Source organism: Serinus canaria, chromosome 1 (assembly GCF_022539315.1).
Source record: "Serinus canaria isolate serCan28SL12 chromosome 1, serCan2020, whole genome shotgun sequence".
NCBI lineage: Eukaryota > Metazoa > Chordata > Aves > Passeriformes > Fringillidae > Serinus > Serinus canaria.
In genome coordinates, this window is record NC_066313.1 from 110,839,179 (window position 1) to 110,863,263 (window position 24,085).

The 24,085-nt window shown below is 41.4% G+C and overlaps 1 protein-coding gene across 1 annotated transcript in view; it reads left to right on the plus strand.

Annotated features, from left to right (window-relative positions):
* The window catches only part of DSCAM (DS cell adhesion molecule), a 386,044-nt gene that overhangs the window by 193,246 nt on the left and 168,713 nt on the right, over positions 1–24,085 (plus strand). Inside the window, exons 2-6 of the mRNA XM_030234233.2 lie at positions 479–625; positions 6,990–7,268; positions 11,283–11,558; positions 15,196–15,492; positions 16,312–16,587. Coding sequence (XP_030090093.2) covers positions 479–625; positions 6,990–7,268; positions 11,283–11,558; positions 15,196–15,492; positions 16,312–16,587 — 1,275 coding nt within the window. The remainder of the gene's footprint in view (positions 1–478; positions 626–6,989; positions 7,269–11,282; positions 11,559–15,195; positions 15,493–16,311; positions 16,588–24,085) is intronic.

Sequence of the window (24,085 nt, forward strand, 5' to 3'; positions counted from 1 at the left end):
TGTGGCTTTGCTGGGCAGGGTGGAGTGGGACTGCTGCTCACACTGGAGCTGTTTAACTTGCAGGCATTGAAGGTGGGAGCAGCTTGCCTGCCTCTCTAACCCCTACAGCTCTGCTGCAGAACTGCATCAGATCATCCTACAACAGTGAACTGAACTGGGTTAATGCATTGGTTCTTTACTCCTTATTTTACTGCAGATGCTCCTTGTACATTTGTTAATAGTCAAACAGACCATGGCACATTTCTTTCCCTCACATTTTCCTTAAAGATTCCTATGTTTCTGCACACGAAGTGCAAATGAAATATGGATGAATTTATTATACCTTTTATGCATTTACAGTGAGCACTTGGCAAGCTTGGAATTGGCAGCTTCAAACCTGGCAACAAAAAAAATCTTCCGTCCCTGTGTCCTCCATCCTTCAGTGTGAGAGTAAAAACCTGCAGATATTTTAAACCCTGCAAATTCTTGTGTCTTTCAGGACCTAGATTTCTCATCACATCCACGGGAGCCTTGTATATTTTAGATGTACAAAACGAAGATGGACTGTACAACTACCGCTGCATCACAAGGCACAGATACACGGGAGAAACGCGGCAGAGCAACAGCGCCAGACTTTTTGTATCAGGTGCTCCTTTTCTGCATCTTGCTACATGAAATGAAATGCTGCCTGTGTCTCTCTCTAGTGTGCTCAGATGGCAAGGCATGTTCTTGTGTGCTTTCTGTCAAATGGAAGTGGGGAGCTGCTGTCAAATGAGACGGGTCATTTAAAAACCCTTAATTTTTTTTTTTAATATGTTTTTCACATCTTAGTGGCTATTTTCTGAAGGCCCCTAGGGTGCACCTGCATTGAGCACGGTGATTTTTAGCAGGTTTAGAGTATTTATACAGGGACTGTGGATGGGATTTATCCCTTGTTGTTATAGGACACGCAGTTTTTTTATGGTAAAAAAGAGAATTTTTAATTTCTGACTCTAACATTTATAGATTTCTAAAAGTGACAGTGGATTGGAGGGTGACAGTGCCACCTCTCCAATGACACTGTACAAACCAACAGTCTATCAAATTTTTCTTTTTCTATAAGAGCATGTAAAACAATAAGTTATTTATATAAAGTGTGTGAGAAAGTTCGATATAAGAATGTAAACATCAGAAATTTTTAAAAAACTTAAAGCAAAGTAGCAATCCCTCCTAAACTAGACTTGTGCAGGGGAACTTAATCACCTTAACCTCACTGTTTAGCTACAGAAGAGAAGCACTTTTGGGGGTGATGTACCTGCCCTGCTTTGGGGTGATCTGAACTGCCCCATGGTGCCTGTTCCTCTCTGTTGACCTCAGCAGGAGTTCAGGACATGGCACTCAGCTGTAAATATTTCCACCTCAGGATTCTCAGGTTACCTGAGGTGCATTTCAGCCTTCCTTTTCATTCATCCCATTCCTACCTGTACTAAAGTAAGCAAATATTAATCTATGATCCTATAAGTTTAAACAAAGGAAGAGAAAAAAGTAATAAAGATCTTATATTAAGTCCTCCCAAAAATTATTTTAGAGATAAATAATGAAAACCTTTAAAAAACTCATCTTTAAAACAATACCCTATAAGTTAAAATAACCCATAAATACAATTATAGGAAAAGCTTATAAAAAGTAAGAGACATTTCACAATTTCAAATTTCCCCGGGTGACTGCTATGCATAAAAATTTGAAACCACAAAAAATATTTACTTATAAAAAAGTCCCTATAATATTTATAAAAAAAAAAAACTTCTCTCCCTAAGTAAACTAAAAAAAGACTGTTCTAAAAGTAGTAAATTGACTAAAATCTTACTTTTTTTTCTTTACGTTATCAGTAAGAAAGAGTTATAAGGAGAAAAGAAGTGTCCTAAAAGTTTTATTCTAATCCTTATTACTCTTCCTTTTAATTACTATTAATAAATTTTTCTTTATACACTTTAAAAATTTTAAACCTACTTTATCTTTCTCCTAACCATACATAACAAAAAAAAAAATAAATACATTCTAATAAATACACTAGTAATTAACAAAAAAATCTTAAATTGATGAACCAAAACCAGTGCACTTGGGGACAGCAGCACAATGCCCTGCTTCCAGGAGGGATCTCCAGCCAGAAGGAGAAGGTGACCTGTGCTGGTGCAGCCAGGGGTGCTGAAGGCAGACAGGAGCATTGGGAGGCAGCTCTGGCCTGGGTCCCAGGGCAATTTGTGCTGCAGGTGGGAAACTGAGAAGGTGGATGGGCTATTTTAACTTTTCCTTGTAGTTTTAAATGAACTCCTGCTTGCTGGGTGTGTGGTGGAGAGTTGGGCTCCTCACAGTCACCACACACTCAGGGCTCCCAATACATTGCTGCTCCAACACAGATTTTTCCCCATTTTTTCCTCAGTGAGAAGCAGTGCCAGTTGTGGGTGAGGTGAAGGAGGAGCTGATCCCAAGCCTGGGTCTGGCACTTGCTCTCAAACCTTTCTGTGTAGGGTTAGAACTTCTCCACCTCCCCTTCCTGTCCCTCATTTGCTGCTTGTCCATAACTGGTCCCCTTGTTTGCAGGTGAGAAAACCCAGAGTGCTTTTCCTACATCCACAGAGCTCACTCAGGCTGTATCCCAGACTTTCTCTTTCTCCCATATCTTTACCCTACATACACCATCCTCACCATCCCACTAAAAGCCCCACATTGCTTTTTCTCCTTTTCCCTGTTGCTAAGTTTCCTTAAAGGCCAGTCAGGATTTGGTGGCTTTCCCAGTCTGACAGTCAGTGGGGTCATTCCCCTTTTGACCCTTTCCTCTCCTCTTCTGTCAGAATAAAACTCCATGGTCAGGTCTCAGCTCTCCACCCTCTGCCTGAGGGCCCTAAAAGAGACAGAGGTGAGCACAAGGTTTTCCATTATTAACCTGCTTCTTGCCCTCCTCCAAAATGGACATTATTGAGGTATCTTGGAGCCCTCTGAACACACAGACCAGTACTTAAATATAGGAATGATAAAAATAAAAAAAAAAAGAAAAAAAAAAAAAGAAAAAAAAAGGGATTGTTTAGTTTAGAATCACTTACCAGTCTTTGATAGGTGTCCCCTGTGGGTAGAACTCTTGCCTCTGCTTTCCCCAACCAGATGAAGAAGTTCTCCTGCACAATAATCTGCCTACTGTGGTCTTTTGAGAACAGGCAGGATTCCACCCTTCCAGCTGGCTCCATAATATGGTCTGCTTCCGTGTGAAATCATGTTAAGGCTGAGCCAGTGGGAGCATAAATAAAATCAGGCTTGTATCTTGGTTACCACAGGAAAAATTCTGGTTATCTCACGGAACAAAAGGGGGGAAATGAAAACTCTGCCTTGTTTGAAATTTAGGACAAACAAACACCTTAAAGGGTGTTCTCTGTCTAGAGCTGCCTCTTCTATTCTCCTTCACAGACCAAACTGAAATATCAAATTCTACCTGTGTGCAATAACTGGCTTTTTTAATTCCACAGGGTTAATTATTCTTGATCAGGGCTAGAGTGGGCTCCGATTTCCAGCCCTGTTAATCTACTGAGCAAGTGCAGCCATCAGGGGCAGAGTTTGTCTCTTAATATTTCTCTAATAGGTTTTCCTTTTTCTTTACTGGAATTTGTATTTTTAAAGAGCTATTCCTTTAAGAACTGGGATCAGAGAATCAATGAACATCGTTCTGAAAAGTTTCCTTGCATGAGACTTACCTTTTTGCCTGTCTTTTCTATCCATATTTGTTCCTCACTTTTTTGGGATGAAATAGTTTGTGGTGGATGTTTCTCATGTTTCCTGGCCACATTTAACACAAATTAACTTTAATTCTTGGTTTGAAATAGTGACACTGGTAACTTGCAGATAATAGCAAATAAAATTAAAAAATTAGCAAAAATGGTGAATAATTAATATGCCTATATTAATACCAAAAAAAAAGAAGTTCCAAATTTCATTTTGAGTAAAAACATCTCCTTGAAATCACATGGCCTTTCTAAAGAAAATTAACCCAAAGCCATTAACATGCAACAGAATATACATCTAAGACTCATTAAAGTGTCCTTTTCCAACAAAAATTTTGTCCTGCCATGAATCCCATCTCCCAAAATCATTACTGCTTTTTAACCTCCACACTCTGAAAAATCCTTCTGATTTTTAAAGCACAACAATTTTCCTCCTCTGTCCTTCAAAGAAGGTCCAAAGTAGAATATTTTAAAACAGCATTTTTGTCTCAGTTTTTCACCATTGTCCTTGCTGGAAGTCATTTGCTGCTGACTGTCAAAGCATAGTAAAATAATAATTCAATAAATGCTAAACACATATTGGAACTGGTTTATGGTACTTTTTTTGCCTCATTGCACACGATTGCAAATGAACCCTTGGATTTCTTTTGTGCTTTGTTTGGTTTTTTGCTTTTTGGGGTTTTTTTTCCCCATAACTGAAATATATGAACTGTACAAGTTTTAAATAGGAGTCTGTTCCAGGGACAACCTTAAGAAAATGTTTTTACTGTCCATTTAAATATGCAATATATATTAGGATATATTATTAATATATATTATACATTATTATAATATATTTTTTCCACTGAGTGGAAGAAAACAGGTCACTGGAATCATATTTTGTGTATCCCTGAATATATTTCTAAAACCTCCTCTCTAACAGCAGGGTGAAATTTTCTTCATTATGTAGGCCAATCTCAGTTTAGCTGTCCTGCAGCTGGGACTCCAGGCTGCAAGGCTCAGGTTGAGAAGGAACAAAGGGAAAAGACCCTGGGATAGAGAATCCAGGATCTACTCTGCTGCTTGAGTAGGAATGCATAGACAATGCCTCTAAAAAACAGTTATGCTGTTTTATTATTTAAATATTTAATTATTACTTCCAACTGAAGAAATTGATTTCCTGTAGATGTAGCCTTCCTAAGAGCCAGAAGCTGTAATTTCTTGCCTGCTTGTGATTTTACTCTAAGTTAATTCCCCACAAAAGAATCTGAGCCTGGTGACAGGGATGCCTGATGACCCAAAGGGCGAGAGAGGAGCTGGCTGATCAATTAGTCAAATTGACATTGGCCTTCCCAACAGCATCCTGGCAGATTGTGCTTTCACTGAGCCAGACATAAACAGCATGGCAAGCTCAAAAATTTGTCCCATCTTGGTGCCAAATGTGGACCTCGAGGCCACTGATTCATCCAAAAACACTCATTTAACCACCACCGACGCCTTCCTAATGAGACACTCAGCAAGCTGAATGTGCCTTTGCCCTCCGTGGCTCAGGGTTTTCCTGGAATCTAGAAAGCAGAAAAACCCCTGCTGTTGCCTTGCACTGGACTTGGCATTTTGGGGGTTTTATTGAGATATAGTCACACAAAAAAACCCAAAGATATTTAGTCCATTTTTTAAATATGGTTTTGGTTTCTGGATTGATAGTTTAACTTGAATAGCCTTAAGATGTTTGCTCTCCTGGGTGCCCTCCCAGCTGTGGGCTGCAATTCATAAAGATATATTTAAGCTCATTTTAAGCCAGCTAGCTCAGGTACTGATTACTTCTGGAATAGCTTGAATTCAGCATGAACTGTTCCTTTATTCCCTCCAGTTTCATACAAGAACCTGCTGCAGCTGCCCTGTGAGCAGCACCCGAGTTTTTAAGTTAAAATGACTCTTGAAAATGCCAGAATTGTGGCAATCACACCTATGTCCAGTCAGCTGTGATGAGAGATACCCAAAAAGAGGTCAGTGTGTCAGGAGCAGGTCAGCATGTAGAGTTTCTTTGTGAGGCAGAACTCTTAGCAAAGCATGCTTGTGTGATGGGAAACTACTTTGATGAATATTTTTTCAGTATTTTTATTTCAATAGCTCCAGGATGGGCTTCAAAAAAATTTTAAATAGTGTCAACCTCTGTCTCCAAAATTTTCAAACCTGAAATTACAAACCAAGCACTATTTCTGATGGGCACATGCACCTCTGGTGAAGGCAATCCTGCCAGACATCTGTGAGATCCACAAATCTGTGCCAGGTGCTGCATGAGTGAGGGCTGCAGTTGTCAGCAAATTGAGCACAGAAAGATGCACTATTAAGCTGTAAGTTGGTCTTGTCACGTTAAGTTCTTTTCCCACAGAAGAAGAAAAGGCTTGTCTGTCATTTTGACTGCAGATAGAAATCCCTGTGCTTTTGCCCATTTGTCTCCTGACAAGGGAATAAATTGCTCCTTTAATTCAAAGCCTTCAGACCACCGAGAGAAGGGACAATGTGTTGGCTCCAATCTAGTCGAGAAGTGGCAATAATTGCTAAGGCAACACATTTCTGGCTCTCTGTGCCTCTCACAGGGAACATGAAGGATGACCAGCAAAACGTTTGCCACCTGGAAAACATCCAATGAGAGGATTTCCAAGCAGTGCTGAGTTGCTTCAGCAGCATGTGCTGTTGGATCCCAGCCACCATGACTCAAACGGGTTGGCTGGGTCAGAGAAGCAAACTTTAGTGCCCAAAACACTGGGCAGGAGAGTCAGAAAATGCAGGAGTGTGGTGGTGTTTGAGGGTCCCCAGGACGGGGGAAGAGATGAGAATCTTGAGTCCATGTTTCAGAAGGCTGATTTATTATTTTGTTATATATATTATACTAAAAGAAAATTATACACTAACACTATCCTAAGAAAGAAAAAGGAGACATCAGAAGGTTAGAAAATAATGAATAATAAAATCTTGTGACAGACCAGAGCCTCGACACAGCTGAACCACGATTGTTCAAGTAGAAGCAATTCACATGAAACCAATCAAAGATGGATGCACCTGTTGGTAAACCACTTCCAGACCACATTCCACATCCATCAGATAGTTATTGTTTACATTTCGTTTCTGAGGCCTCTCAGCTTCTCAAGAGAAAAATCCTACCGAAAGGATTTTCATAAAATATGTCAATGACACAGGAGAAAAAATACCAACACATTGCTTAGTGAGTTAATTTGAAGTCTCTGTCTGATAAGAATGTCTCTGTGTTTCCTGCTTCAGACCCAGCGAATTCAGCTCCATCTATCCTAGATGGGTTTGAGCACCGCAAAGCCATGGCAGGACAGCGAGTGGAGCTGCCTTGCAAAGCATCAGGGCACCCGGCACCAAAGTACCGCTGGCTGAAGGACAACGTGCCCTGGGAGCCCGACAGCCGCTTCCGGCAGACGGTGACGGGGCTGCTCATCGAGAACACGCGGCCCTCGGACTCGGGCAGCTACGTCTGTGAGGTGTGGAACAACTACGGCACCGCCGAGGTCATCGGCCGCCTGCACGTCAAACGTAGGTCCTGGCTTGGTGCCACCAGGGAGAGGGGAGAGCGTGGGACAGTCCCTGCCTGTGGCAGGTTTCTGGCAGTGGGCAGCTGTCAGAAGAGATGAGCCCTTTGGGCCTTTCACCTGCCTGGGTTATCTCTTCCGTGTGCACCAACCATCTGTGGTAGAGAGGGGGAGGACATGTCCAGCCACAGCCAGCACCCCAAAACCCACTCTTGAAGCTTCTCTCTTGTGGCCACGGGGGCTGTATGGGAGCCCAGCTAGGTGCCCCCGGCCCGGCCAAAGATGGCCACATGAAGTGCCACTCCCGTATTCCCTCAGGAACCCTGGGTAGTGGTTACCATCTGCGGCGTGGGTGGCGCAGGCAGGATCTCGGCTACGAGGTACCAAAGCAAAGGAAGGAGGAGGGACACCTGTATATGTACCAAGGATCTTTTAATCTTCTTCCCTCGTGGGTTCAGGGACAGGCGACAAAGGCGGGGTCTTGGGGGGATGCTGATAAAGGGTGTGGGTGTGATGGGAGGAGACACAAAGTTTACCAATAGCAAGGACCCAGGGAGGAGCGTGGGTTACAGCTGAGCCACTGAGGATCACACAGGAGAGGGGAAAAACCCCAGGGGCAAATCATACATCAAATTAAGGAATGACTGACACAGAGAATTCTCGAGATAAGAGGGGTGGTTACCGTGACAGGCAGGGGAGGGGGGGTGGGGGGCAGCTCCAATAGGGAGAAACCATTGTGAGGGAAGTACATGGGGGGAACCGAGGACCAAACCATTATTGAGTTACAAAACGAATAACTGATTCTAAAAACACACAATGTCACACACTCTCACTCACACGTCCTTCCTAATGGCCACTCAGGTCTGCTACAACATGAATTATTTAGAATAGACACAAGGAAACAGACACAAGACTTTAAACAGACTTACTTACCAGACAGGATAACACAAAAAGAACTACTAGTAGATAAAACCATAGTGTACTACAATAAAGGTAGATGTGTTACAGCTAGTTATAGCTAGTTTAGTTATCTAAAGAAACAGTTTAGATTAGGAGCCAGTGTCAGTTACCAGTAAATGATAGTGATGTGCAGAAGTCCCCTAATTTCTCTCAATCCCAGGGAGGTATCCCAGTACCAACATCTCAGCATCGAGGAGAACTCTCCACACACTCAGAAAGAGATTTCTCATTTTATGAAAATTGTAGTGGTCTTTTAGAATGGCAAAAGTAGTTGTTTGTTGGTCACTTATTTCTGCTTATCCTTTCCCATGCATTCAAAGCAGGATGTTTATTGCTGCCTAAGGGGGTTTTCTCACGAGATAATTCATCACAAGATCAACAATTCAGGCCTAGTTTAGATTTTGGGAAGTCTTGTGCTGTGCCAGGGGGTGAAAGGTCCTGTCACAGTTGATTGTTGGTGTTGTTGCCTGGTATCTAAAGAGAAAAACCCTTGCAACAGTGTTGAAATAGTAAAATGAAAACCAGACTTTGATTGGAAGCTTCCAGGTGTCCCAATGATCATGGGCACACCCAGTACTGGATCTCTAAAATTTTATAAGTTTAAAAAATTAGTATTCTTAGCAAAGATTGCCCAATTAAAGAGCAGTTGGTTAGGTAATTTTTGGAGTAGTTCCAGGGCTTCTTTGCCTCACTTCTTGTTATGTCTTCTCAGATTCTGGTTGTGAAACAAAATGTTCTTGTAGGTCCTCGACTTAAAAATAGGATTAAACAGTACTTCAGGAATGTGTTAGAATATTAGCTTATTGTTCTAAAATTTGAGAGAAAGCGTGGGAAAAATACTAGAAGCTACATATCTCCATGATAATATTCTTCAGAACTACAAATATATGAAAAATTCATAAAAGCAAAACTGTTTAGGCATCAGTATCAACTTGTTATCTTACCTTGATGTACTTTCTGTTTCCTTAATTTATCCTAGCAATGATTAAAGTCCTCAAAGTTGTGGAACGACACAAAGCAGGCTCTGTGGAGATGAGTTAGTTGGCCAATTGAGCGATCAGAAGTGCATATGGATGCAATTTCCAGTGTAGCTCTATAATTTATCACATGGAGGCTATGTAATTTAGAAGCATGAATTGGGTGCTGGAAAAGAAATTGCAAATGTTCTCATAAATAAAGCTGCCAAACTCTCATTGCCATGACTCATGGTGCTTAGTAATATTGAATACTCATACTTCCCCTCAGTTGAGTATTCATGTGTGAATACTCTGAATGTTTCACAAACTCTACAAAGATAATTATTACTTCAGGAGCACCACACTGGAAAGGTGTTATGCTACTACTTGAAAAAACCCACAAAATTGTTTTCTGGAATAGAAATAATGCTTTGTGAACTAACATTTCCACCTAGACAGCATGACTCACAAACTGAAAAGGGAGAAGTTTTTGAGCAGTTCAGGCCATAAAAATATCCTCACAAATAATTGCACATAATGTTTTTGGGCCAAATTAAACTGAGGTGAAAAATCTGCCATTCTTGAGTTATAACTGAGGAGCTTTGTTTCTAAATGCATTCATCAAAATACTCATAAAGAATGAGTTGAATTCCATCTGTCTTGTATGATGCAAAGTCAAAACCTGCAGAGACATGATGTAATTCTACTGCTAATGATACTCAAAGCATCCCCAGTGTCTGGTGATGTGTTTTTCCTAATGATTCTGCACTCAGACAGCCAGTGGAAATTCTCTGGATCAGGCTGGCAAAAAATAAAAGCTGGGCAAAGAAATTTTACCCTCCTCTGCAATGGAGGATGTGGCTCTCTTGCATCATCATGGCTCTGGGATATTGGTGATGCACTTGCGTGTAACTATTTTGTTTAATGGATTGTTGCCAGTTTTTAGCTTTTGTAGTGTTTTTATAGGAAACAGAGATTTTCAGTGACTTTTAACATGCATCTGAGCACAGATCAATCATTGCTTTGGACCTTTGTCTGTAACCCAGAATGTCTGAGGCCACTGTGTGTTTCTTCCCAGGCCTCTGTTCCTGATTAACCAATATGAATTTATTCAAATTTGATATTATAAAATATTTACTAAAGTGAACAAGTTACTTTTCTTTTTTAAGCGTATTTGGGCACATGTGTGTGTATTCAAGCTGCTAAAAGAGAAAATAGGATGGTCTGTATTTCGTGTCAGAGATAGAATCAGTGGTGATAGCAATCCCTTATCTTTATAAGGAAGTCAAACCAATTTATACAAGGCATGAGATGAAATCTGTGTTCTGCAGTGCTGATAAATCCTAGGTGGCAGGATAAAGATTGTTTTCCTTGCATTTCCATTTATGACTTTTCTTTAGCACTATTCATCCTTTTTTTTCTGCCATGCAGAACTTGCATTCTCCTGGCCCACTGTTTCTTTTGACTGACTTGAAAATATTGTAATCCTCCCACATCAAAGCAGAAAATCTGGTGAGCCCACACACTAAAACACTTCCATGTGGATATATCAGATGGATATCCATGGGTGTACCTGCATTAACATTTTCCCCTCTTGAAAGCTAATGTTGAAATTGGCATTTACTGCATTGATCACATCAGGGAGTAGTTTGGGAAAGTGTAAGTTTGGTTCCTTTTGCCAGAAATTAAACCAGAAAATAAGTTTCAGGAGTCCACCTAATGCACAACTTTCAAAGGTCCACACTGAACTAATGTGAAATAACCTCCTGCCCTCCCAAAACCTGTGCAGTGCCATGTTAAATGCCTCAGCACTAGTGGTGTTACTTGTAGGTCTAGTCCTACTGTTCACCTGTGCATAGGATTATGTGTTGAATTTGTTATCCCTATAGATCTATTTTTTTGTCATCGGTGTTGATAGCAAAAAATGGGGTTTTTTAGAGCAATGCAGTTATCTGTTATTTGTTTTGGTCTTTTCTTTTAAGAAGGGTAAGGCTGTGATTTCTATTGTGAGAGTTGATTTGTCACTTGCACACAAATGCACATTTATAATAAATAATCTCTATTTCCCTTTCTCTCTCCCTTATTTCAACTCAAACCTCCAGAACCGCTAAAAGCCACCATCAGCCCGCGCAAAGTCAAAAGCAGCGTCGGCAGCCAAGTGTCCTTGTCCTGCAGCGTGACGGGGACCGAGGACCAGGAGCTGTCCTGGTACCGCAACGGGGAAATCATCAACCCTGGCAACAACGTGCGCATCACCGGCATCAACCGCGAGAACCTGATCATGGACGGCATGGCCAAGAGCGACGGCGGCGCCTACCAGTGCTTTGTGCGCAAGGACAAGATGTCAGCTCAAGACTACGTCCAGGTGGTGCTGGAAGGTCAGTCTCCACCTGCCTGGCAGGTCTGGTTTTCAAAATTGTGCACAAGTTGGCTTTGGTGCTGTCGTTTTAGAGTTGTGATGCTTTAAAGGTCTAGAAATGAAGCAATGCGCTTTTGAGACAATATTCACAGAATCCCTGGGTTGGAAGAGACCTTCAAGACCATGAAGTCCAACCCAGCCCCAACAGCTCAACTAAACCCTGGCACCCAGTGCCACATCCAGGCTTTGTTAAACACACCCAGGGATGGGCACTCCACCACCTCCCCAGGCAGCCATTCCAGAACTTTCTCACCTTTTCTGGAAAAACCTTTTCCCTGTTATCCAACCTGTATTTCCCTTGGTGCAGCTCGAGGCTGTGTCCTCCAGTTGTGTCAGTGCTGACTGGAGAAAGAGCCCAGCCCCAGATGAGCACAGGCACCTTTCAGGAGTTTTGCAGAGTGATGAGGGCACTCCTGAGTCTCCTTTTCTACAGGCTGAGCACCCCCAGCTCCCTCAGGGGTTCCTCTCAGGGTTTGTGTTCCCAGCCCCTCTCCAGCCTCGTTACCCCCTCTGGACGTGCTCAAGCATCTCAACGTCCTTCCTAAACTGAGGGGCCCAGAACTGGACATAGTATTGGTATAGGAGGTAATCTATAATAAAAATAGGAAGATATTAGGACCTGGTCTTTAATTGGAGGCCTCCAGGGGCAGATATGGAAAAATACGAACCCCACATTAGGTGAATATAGTTTTATAAGTTTAGCAAATCAGCATAATTGACAGGAATTCCCAATTAAACCTCAAGGAATGAGGTAATTCTCCCCCCCTGGTTCCACCTCTTCTGGAGGCCCCCTTTTGTGCTACTAGCTGTACTTTGTTTATGAGGAAGTGTCTTGGGAGGGTGCTCATCCTTGGCTCCCAGGAAAAAGCAAGATGGGATTGAGGCGTTTGGGAATGTGTTTTGTCTTTCTGTCTATCAGGGTAGGAAAAGTACTGGAGTTAGCTAGGAACTGTGTAACTATACAATAATGGTCTACAGAGTTATGAATATACATGAACAATGTATAAAAGCAAAAATCATTTTGGCACCTGTGGAGTTTACAAAAAAAAGGGTACTCATGAAATGTCCAAGAGGTTTATTGTGCCCTACTCATAAGAGAATGGAAAAATCAATTAAAAAAAAAAAAAATCCTTCCCAAGCAGGTCTCTGTTAAAAATCCAAACATTGCTTTTCTGGTTGGGTGTATTGGCTGGTGGCTTGGAGATCATCTTAAATAACTGATACAACATTCTACACGATAATGAAGCAAGGAAAGTCATCAATTTGCACAGAGGCATCTCTCTAATGAGGCTGTGGTGCAGGCATGGCATGGACACTATTTTTAGAGTCGCTGTAGAAGAAGAAGAGATTACCTGCCTGGACAGAGTTACCTCGGCAACCATCTCCCGTGACTAGGAAAGCCTAAAGAGCATATTGATAATCTATCATGGTGTCTGGAGAGTGCAGGTTATCAGAGAGCAGCAGCAGGGAAGATTTCAAAGACACTCAGGTCTCACTGGGAAAATAATGTCTGCTTTCATCTCAAAAAAAAGCCTGTCACTTGAATTAAAAAAAGGGGGGGGAAAGAGGAGGAGGGGCGGTAGAGGTACATAGTGTGCAAACTCGCAGATTTATTGGTCCTGTGTCATCTCCCTTTCAGAATAAAAAGCTTTTTTTTTTTTTTTTTTTTTTTTGTGTTGCTGCTGTTCTGTTTTCTGAGGGGTGACAGTATCCAGTACACCACAAAGGAAAGGGAGAGAGTCAGGAATGAAAATAAATAAATAAATTAGAAACTCTTGTCACATAACCAATGGGACAGAAATGAAAGAGAGAGGGGGCAAGGGAAAAAAAAAATGAAATCAGATAAAATCAAATGCTCTTGCAGAGATGCTGAGGCCTTTCAACATTCTGAGAATGCCAGTGCTTATCTTTTTAGCATGTGGCAAGCCAGGGAATTTTGCAGCCCTGTTTTTAAAGTAACATTTTTCAAAGGAAAACAAACACACACTGCATGACCCCAGAAAGGACTTCATAACTAATACCAAGGTGTCAGCACTCCTAAATGTTACCCCACTGAACTCTCTGGAGAGGTGGGTATTTAATCCTGCTCCCTGCTTACAAAGTTTCTGTACCCACCCATTTTCTTTATTTATTTCCCTGGTACAGGCTGAGTATTTTGGGAGACAGTTCACAAGACAAAGTGTTTGAATGCTCTCGTTCAGAGAAATATTTATCTGTAGCACAAAATGACCACTGAAAGGAATTGGCATCATTGCTGTTACTGGCAATCTGTATTCAGAAAACCTTAATTTTACACTTTCCTAAATGGGGCATTGCATGTCAGGACTAAACTGCTGTGTGAAATAAACCTATGCAAGTTGTGCCTGGCTCTTGGCAACAGGACTCATCCTTAACTTTCCAAGGAGCTAAAATCTACCAGGAGAAGCGACTCTCCAAATGTGTTGAGGTTTTCCTCTATGTCTTTTATAATGAACTCCATATGGTTTTAAAAGTTTTTCTGGAGGAACACAGGAGTTCATGGAGATGCCTGATCCTATTCAAGTGTTTTTCCTACAGCAGAGCCACTACCAGGTTTCTCAGAAGATGTAAACGAAACTTGCCATAAGCAAAGCGTCATTTAAGTCCTCTACTAGAAGAATTTATTTCCTCTCTCAACAATTAGGGTTATAGCCAGGAAAACAATTGCTTGTGTTGCTTCTAAAAAAAATCTTGGCTCATGGGATACACTCCAGTGTCACCATAATATTTTCTGGAAAAATCTTTAGCCCAAGATTTTCTCCTGGGAAGCTGAGAAGCCTCAGAGAAAAATGAAAACAATAATTATCTGATTTCCTTTTCCTGAAACTCAGCTGTTTGGACTTGAAACAACGAACAATTCCTTGCATAGTTTTTGGCATTTTCTATATTGTAAGCCTTGTTTTAGTGATATGATAGAAGTTGATATTCTACAGGTAAAGAATCTCCTTGATCATTCCACGTCAGCACTTGATTGAGGTTTTGATTGGCAACGGATAAACCTCTCGAGACGTATTTGTTCTCTCTTCTGCAAAGGATCAGCAGAAGAATTACAAATGCAGTCTTTTTTTTATTTTAATTATACAAAAAAGGTTGAAATGGCACTGTCATATTTTCTGGAAAAATCTCTTTGCTCAGGATTTTCTCCTGGGAAGTTGAGAAGCCTCTGAGAAAAATGAAAACAGTATTATGTCATTTGCTTCTCCTGTGTTTTGATGTTTTGGAATGTGTTTGGACATTGTTTACCAACAGGTAAACAATGGTTTCTGCTGTGAATTGGTTTGACTTAATGGCCAACTGGAGTTGGTCATTAAGTCAAACCAATGGCCTCAACTCTGAGGAAAGAGTCACAAGTTTTCATTAGTATCTTTTAGCCTTCTGTCTGTATTCTTTCTGTATTCTTTAGTATAGTTTACCATAGCATTCTTTAATATAATATAGATCATAAAGTAATAAATTAGCCTTCTAAGAACATGGAGTCAGATTCATTCCTTCCTACCACAAATTTGACACTCCAGGGTAGAGGGGACAAGCTTTACACCACGTAAGCACTGTTTTCCTGCTTTTCTCTCCCTCTGCAGATGGAACTCCCAAAATCATCTCTGCCTTCAGCGAGAAAGTGGTGAGCCCAGGAGAGCCAGTGTCCCTGATGTGCAACGTAAAGGGGACTCCCCTGCCCACCATCACCTGGACACTGGATGAGGATCCCATCGTAAAGGACGGCAGCCACAGGATCAGCCAGATCATCACCTCTGAGGGCAACGTGGTCAGTTACCTGAACATCTCCAACACCCAGGTCCGGGACGGGGGCGTTTATCGCTGCACTGCCAACAACTCTGCGGGAGTCGTCCTGTACCAGGCTCGAATAAACGTAAGAGGTGCTTGTCAAATCAGCTCCTCAAAAAAAACACACATAACTCATTGTAGTGGAGAAGAAGATTGTTGCATGTGATGAGATTTTGGAATGCCAAAAACCAACTTACTGGTTTTGTCCTCTCCTTTTCTCCCCCCCCGCTCTCTTTTCTCTCCCTGCCTCTCCAGCCCCATCTAGAAAGTGTATGGTATGGTTAAATGTTGGAAGAACCCTTTGGCTTGTGTCCTTTAGTCTATCTTTTCCTATACTCATCTCTTTTAGTTCATAGTCTCTTTGCTTTAGTCCTGCTGTGCATGTTTTGTTTTCCTTCTCTTTTCCTCCTTTACCTCTCAAACATCCATTGTAATTATTCATATATACAGAACTTTAGCTTGAATTTCTGGCTCTACATGGCATAATACCCATCCTCATGGGTATATATATACTTTATGTACATAGCAAATAAAAAAGCTAATTGTTTCAGTGTTCTCATTTGTAACAGAAGTCTAGCTCCATATCAGTGTTAGTATTTCACATTAATTAAATCACACTCAGCCTTTTAATTTGTAACACAGCAAAGTTTTTATTAGGCAAGTGTTGGATAACACAAATATATACCCCCACATAATTAGCATGGATGCTGCAGGGTAAGGAAAAAGTAGAGCATACAAAGATTAGGGAAACTGCTTAAGTAGCTCTTAAAAGTAAAAATCTGTCAAATGCTAAGAAGCACGGCGCGAGCCGCGTCCGTTAACATCTGTATATCCAGAAATAATCACACACATTCCCTCAAGCAAACGCGCCTTTAAATTGTCCTCAAGAGCTCCTTTCCTTGCCTTGGCAGGGCCAGCGAGCATCCGGCCCATGAAGAACATCACGGCCATCGCTGGCAGGGACACCTACATCCACTGCAGGGTCATCGGGTACCCCTACTACTCCATCAAGTGGTACAAGAACTCCAACCTGCTGCCCTTCAACCATCGCCAAGTGGCGTTCGAGAACAACGGCACGCTGAAGCTCTCAGACGTGCAGAAGGAGGTGGATGAGGGCGAGTACACCTGCAACGTCCTGGTCCAGCCTCAGCTGTCCACCAGCCAGAGCGTGCACGTGACAGTGAAAGGTGAGCACAGCTGGGTCTCGGGTTTCGTGTTGCTGAAATGGCTCCCAAGGTATTAAAGAGTCTCTTTTTTCCCAGCCCCGCAACCGAATAAGAAGTCGAGATTCCTCAGCTATGGTTTTCAAGATTTTCATGATTTTCTCTTATCTAAGACATTTTTTATTTGGACCTGCTGAGGTCTGTCCAGCAGGTTGGGTTGAGGCACCCTGATCACCCTTGGGGCAGTGTTAGCTTTTTATACTAAGAACTACACGTACTTTACATTAATTTTCCAATACCTATCACCTACGTTAGACAATCTGTCTCTACCCTAAACCAATCCAGAAGTGCCACCATCACAGCAGAAGACGGAGGACAAGAAGAACAAGGAGAAAGACAGGACATGCCCAGATTCCTCCATCTTGCCTCTTGAACCCCCATTCTAAATCCCCAAAATTCTACTTTTTCACCCTGTGACAAATTCACTATCATTCTACTCAAAATCTTTTGGCTTGTAAATCCTCACACAAAGTTAGTAATTGTTTCCATGGGTTAAAATGGAAGGCACAGCTGTTTTTGACTCCGTGCCAGGGTCTCTGAGCCTCTTGCCAAGGTCTTGAGTCCTCCAGGGCAGTCAGAGCAATGTCCTGGGTTCCGAGAGTTGGGAAAAGCAGAGCCCGGCTAATTGCTGGGTCGTTGGTGGAATCGTGCAGGTAGGATTGTCCTGGCAGGTGGATAATGAGCCATTTGAGGAGGTTAATCCAGATTTGTGTTTATTTTTAATGATGACACAGAGCTAATCAGTCATTGTGTCTTGTTCTCTCCTGACTTTTACCCTCCTTGGCTCAGCTGGTCCTTGTTGTTGTTGCCTCTGAGCGGGGGCCTTGCAGCTCAAGTTAGCTATGAGCTTTTCACTACAACTAACTCAGGAAATTAATGGTTTGTCACACACATTTCACTGGTGACTGATCCTCTACTGGACAACAAAGTTCCATTTTTCATTAGCCAGTGACTTTCTGGCTTTTAAAACATGAGATGAGAATTTTAATGTCTGTACTTTTGCCACTAAGCAGAGACAGGAACTAAAAGCATTAACCTTGCTTTCCTCTTATTAAGTGATTACCTGAGTGCTCTTCATGCTTAGAAAGATAACACTGTAAATAAATGTGACTTGAAATTCTAATAGGATGCTTCAAATCTACTCAAATAGTCCAAAACAAGGATGTTCAGATGGCCCTGAAAGATTTCAGAAAGAGACTGAGAATAGGAATTTTTTACCATTGTGTCCTGACTGTTCTGACATTGGCAAGGTTCAGACCTATTCACGAGGACACAAAAGACAGAAAACCTGATTGCACTGGCACCTAGTTTTGAGCAATGGGGCCACTAAATACTGCACTTTATGTGAGCCTGTAGGAAGAATTGGATTATGATTTCACTGTTCCTGAAGTTATTAGAAACTTTTCCTGGGTTGGTTTTTTTGAGGGGTTTTTTGTGGGTGTTTTTTTTTTTTTTTGGTTTTTTTTTTTTTTTTTTTTTTGTTATGTTTTTTTTTTTTTGGTTTGGTTTGGTTTGATTTTTTTTAGTTTTTTATTTTTTGGAGGCAGAGGAGAATAAGGAAGAGAGGTTGAATCTTGTATCCATTCTCAAATAAAATGCAGAGAACAGTAAGGTTAAATGACTTTGTTACAGACATCTGATCTCAACTTCCTTCTGCTCTGTTAGTTTTGCCCTTAGCAGTCTGAAGTGATGCAATTGCTATTTTTTTTCCAAGAGTTTAGGGGATTAGCTTTAAACCATGAGCAATTTGAACTCTGAAAGGCATGACATCTCCCACACCTGAGACCATCAGGGGTCTGGTCACAAGCTGTGGCACAAAAAGCCAACATCACCTTTTGTTTTCATGTGTGTTGGGCTTTGCTTGACATTACAATGGTATAACAGATCTGTTGATAGAGTTTGGGAACTGAATGAGAAATCAGTCATGGTGTTGCTGCTGTACTAAAAGGCCACCATGGAAATTCTGGTGGGGAAAAGCTGCCCCTTAAATGATACCATTTTTCAAATGACTGTCAAAATGAATGTAGCCAGACAAAACAAATCCAGCAGTCACAGGCATTGAGATCAAAACAAAACCAGTCACTGAGAACACTAACTGGTATCTCAGGTGAAATATTGCTTTTTCTTCCATCAGGTTACAGTTTCCAACTTGAGAATTCCTCCCCCAGAAAGGAGATTGCCAGCTCCAGCAATTTGGACTAAGCTGTAACTTTTGTCAATGATTTTACTCCCTTGATGGGGTTCTACCTCCCACTAGACCAGGTTGCTCCAAGCCTTGAAAAGAAATTGTAATTTGAAAATAAGGTTAATAGCCTGGCTTCATCCACAAAGCCCAAAATGTCACAGGTGAGGTTTTTAGGTCAGACCTGAACAGTTCTCAATGTTCTGCTGTTATAGCTTGAGGTCAGCAGTGCCACAGCAGATTTTATCTAACATACTAGTGGGGAGTCAAAAGTGGCCAGGTGCTTTAAAATATTATTAATGCATGTGTGTGTGTTCCCTTTTCATTTTACATATTCCAAACCTAATGGGATGAGTTTTTAAGCACTTCTATTTGATACCAAGAAAACAAAAAATATGGCCCAGCTTGCATACTGTAAGTTAAAAGTACTCTGAGATATGGCACTGTAAGGGGAGTTAAAATCAATGCTCAAATATCCTTATTTACAGTTCAGCTTCTCCTACCATCAGAACAATTATTTTTTTTCCAGAGAAACAGAGGGAGAATTATTGTTCATCTTCAGTACAAGTCCTTTGCTTTGCTCTCAGTTCTACTACAAGCTTTGTGGGTGACCTCAAACCATCCACCTGAAGGGTGACTCAGAATAGATGACACTGAATGAGCTGTTACTTAGTGGGTTTTTCCCCTCCATGTTCTCTTTTGAGGACATAATAATTAATTTCCTTGTGAGTTTGTCATCTCTGTGGTATCAGAATGTCTCAGAAACAATGTGTTCATTTTCAAAAGCCACCTAGGTCACCAGGAAAAACAGCAATAAGGTACAAATTGAACTTAAAAATATCTACACTTTTTTTTGTATATTCCATTTCAGAAGCTTACAGCTTAATTTTTCCAGTTCACCTGCCTTTAGGTAGCATTTATATGTTCAAAGCTCTGATCCCATTGAAATGAAGTTGCACCTGAGAGTTCTGTTTTCTCCTTCAGAGCAGCCATGTCACCCAGCTTAGCAACATCCTGGGAAAGACAGGATTTAAGTAATTTAATTAGCTTTATCTGACAGATCTGTGGCAAAGGTAAATGCAGAATTTGGCTCTATGGTGCAGCATTTATCTGCATTAGGCAAACAACTGGTTTTTAGAGTTGGCAGCTCTCTGCCACATTGACTTTCCACTTTCCAAATTCTCCAGCATGTGAAGCGTCCTGGTTCTGGCTGAGATGAAGACTTGCTTAAGCAGCATTTAAATAAAAACATGCAACACTATGAGTGTACCATCAAATACAAGGGTGCTGTCCACTCTGCAGAGAATTTTGACACTTCCAAACATCCAAATGAAAGTTAAATCATCCTTCAGAAATCATGATAAGGTCACAGACAGGAGAATAGATAAGAGAACATTTCTTGACAATAATTCTAGATTAACTCCTGGCTGCCAGAGAACCTGAGAGGGACTTTCAGAGCTTTGCTGTGCATCCTCCCACCTGGCAGGCCCTGGGAAAGCCAAAAGCTTGGGAGCTGAGCACTTCTGTGCCATTTGACCTTAGATCCTCTGCTTCTTTGCCCTGCTGATCAGAAGAATCAATGAGACACCACGTGAAATCTGTTCCATTTTTTAGCAATAACTGCTGCCCTCGTCTGCGTAGCCACCTATGCCAGAGGTCTACAGGCTCCAAATAACTCTGTGCCACAGAAATTCCTGTCATTCCTGCCCTGCCCTCTCCCCCCAGCTCTTGCCTTCCCTTTTCTCTCCCAAAATCTGGATTTGGAAGGCAGCAGTGCCCTGAGCTGGCTGAGTGCATGAGCTGGCAGGAGACTGGCAGGTTTCTTCTTGGCAGATTTAACTTCCATGGAACTGTGCCTGAGTCCTAACAGGGCTTTTTGGAAATCAAGCCAACTTGGCATTACTTTTTTTTTTGTATTTGGACAAATGATTTGGCCAGTTCTTAGTTCTGACAGAAAGCCATGCAAACTACCCACCCTGTAATGCACAAGTAACAGAGGGAGACCACAACTTACTTACATACTAAATTTCTGTACTCCACACCTGCTGACCACTCACCCTTGCAACTGTAATAAAACCTTTTCAGCACATGTTCCTTTGGCCTATGTTAGGTGTAATTTCATTTTTAGCTTTTTTTTTTGTTAAGTAAACTGAATCCCCTTTCCCCTGCCTCCTGCAAAGTGGGAACAGCAGTTACTGCCATCATCAGAAATAATTGAGATTAGGCTTGCTAAGGATACTGCACATGTTCTTGCCAAGAACAGAATTATTCTTAGCAGCACCAGTTTGTTGCTCTCATGGTTTGCCAAAGGCAGAGAACTGTTGGAGTCAGAGATCCTAAAGAGAAGGATGTTCTGTAGAAGATGCAGATTTTCTGTTCATTCCTTCTCACAATAACCTGTCCTCCTCAGTTTTCTCCAGCTCCTCCTTTCCCAAGTCCTGTCTCTTCTCCTCTGGGTTCCAAAATGAATCTGAACTCAGTGTTTATCATCTCAGCTCTCATTTCCATGCTGCCTTTTTCTCAAGACTCGAAACTACCCTTTCCCTTTGGATACCCCAACCTTTTTCCCATCCTCCAGTTCCAGTCCTCTCTGTCACCCCTCAAGTTCAAGCACTGGAGTGACAAACTGCCCTGATTTCTGAAATCTCACCAGACTGATTCAGCCACTGAAAGGTGGTGCTGGGATGTGCTCAGGGCTGCTTAGACTCTGTCCCTGCAAAATGTCCTCTCCACATGTGATTAACGGGTTGTTTTTTTTTTTTTATTTATTGACTTGGTTTTGCTCAGAATGCAAAAGTTGGGCACCATTGTGATGACTTTTTATAGGTATAGTAAAAACATCTGAGGCTGGTGCCATCACCTGAATTTTAAATCCATGCTGCTGAATCCATGGGGCAGGTGGGACTACTCAGGATCTCACAATACCTTTGTTTTGTTTTTTTCTGGTTTTACAGTAGAATTGATATTTACCATGACTCAGATTTCCCACTCTCCCACCTTATTCTTGGAAATGGCCAAAGAATTGTAGCTAAAACCTTTCAGCTGAAATGACTCAGCCTGAGGCAGACACCTGGCCTGCAAAACTGCTACCCAAACAAAAGTCAAACTGCAAGCAAATGAAAATAGTCTTATCATGGAAAGTGTTGGCAAACAAAGAAAGAGGTTATATTACCCACCCTATCTCTAATTTTCATATTTCCATTGAAAAAAACCCAAAAAACCACATTAAAGTGGAAAGATGTTAAAATAATAATAGCAGCATCTCTTTTACAGCATTTTAGTAGAGCTCAGAGCTTTTAAGAACAGGAGTGAGTTATTATCTCCATTTTTTTATTATGCAATTTATAGTAATAGTTTTCCCAGCTACAGTAAAAGCCATCAGTAGTAAGTGATGATTTTCTTGTCATCAGTCTCATGGGACACATTCTCATGTAAACAGCCTGCTGCTATTCACACTTCTCCAACAGGAATTAATTGAAAAAGAAGCCCCTGAGAGGGAAGGGTAGAGCATGATGAAAATAAAAAGTGTGGTGTTCAAAAGGACTGTTTCTGATCTTGTTGAGCTTATGTATTTCATTGATTTAGAAAGGTTCTTGTATGTAAAGTGAGCACCTCACCTGTTGTGAACCACAAAAAGGAATTGTGCCAGCCTTGTTTCATGTTGGAATACAAGCAAACCAAACAGGCGCTACTTCTAAATAGCTTTATGTTTGCAACTCTTTGAGTAGATGCTCCTCATCTTTCCTGGGAAGTGTCTAGCTTTTTCTAATACCTGAACTACTGATGGCGAATTTGCATTGCAAATCAGTTCAGGGAGGGCTGGTTTAGATAGTGAAAAATATGCAGGCTACAAAAGGGACAAAAACATCATTGGAAATCTTTGCAGGGTTCTTGGGACCGTGGTGCATTCTGCCATCAATCAGTCTGCTAATCTGTGCATGCTTCAGCCTGGAATTGTGGATTATGGCAAGTGGGAGTTCAGCTTCATGCACAAATCTCAGCTCTTATCTGTCCCACTGACTGACTGCCAACAGATTGAACCAGAAAAAAATATTCTGGCCTTGATATCTTTCAGATCTTTCTTTCATTACATACCTTTCTGCCTTTTTTTCCACTCCCCCATGCTATATGGCTTTGGATGCTCTAAAACTTGTCAAAACTTCCTTGGGAAGAAATGCTCAGACCTCTCAAAGTGACTGAATTTGTCATTACAGGAATCACAGCAGGGCCCTGTGGTCAGAGGGGATGAGAATGTGCAAATGCACTTAGGAATTCTCCTCAGGTCTCATCATGGGCATGGGGAGTAGTTTTGGGGGGCAAGCAGTGGCAGAGCCTGATTTAAGGGAATGTGCACTTTGATAGGGATGTCTCAAGTGTGTCTTACCTGTAGAAATTCCTCAAGGTTAGACTGGAACGGGCTGATATTCTTGACAGGTCTCTCTAATTTCTTTTTGCCATCCAGCATACAGCAGCTTAAGGTTAGCTTTGCACTAAAATACCTGATTTAAATCTTTTAAAGTCTCACAAGTATCATCTGGACGTGTCTTACTTTGCACCAGTAAACTTTAACAACTTCACCTCTGACACTGCAGAAAATGGTCACCCAAAAATGTCTGTTAAAGTTGTTTCACCATTATCCAGTATTCATGACAAGGACTTAGTATGCACAAATCTAAAACTTTTACCTTAAATCTAAATTAATCCTCCCTGGATTCGTGCACAGTCTTATATCTTCTATCTTTCAAGCATAATTTATGTCTGTGATGGATGCATTTATTTGTGATTTATGCAAACAATGTGAAATGAGCCTTAATACTTCAATAAGTGGCTCAGTTAGGGAGTTCAAGATGCTTTACATAGTATGTTTATCAAAAACTGGCCCTCTTCTCTCTTACAGTGCAGATTTGTTTATTGAAGGTTTGTAAGGTGTGTTCTTGCTCTTTTTCTGTCTGTATTTTGTCAATTATCTTTTGGCTCCAGTGATTTAGTTGGACTTTTCACAGTGATACCTGAGGACAAAAATCACTTTAATCAGGTAGGGGCTAAACAAGAGCAATATCTCTGGAGCAGGATCCAAAAAATGTGAGGCCTTTAATTAGGAAGCACCTCACCAATGAAGATATCAGCTTGCTGCATGAAAATACTCCTGCAGCTGCTGTCTTATCTTCACATCAAGGTTTTCTCTCTCACAAATAAATAGCAAATGCATCCCCTTGGGCAGGGAAGTGAGCTCCCCACCACCCCAGCCTTGCAGGGTGTTTCAGGATGATAAGGGTTTGC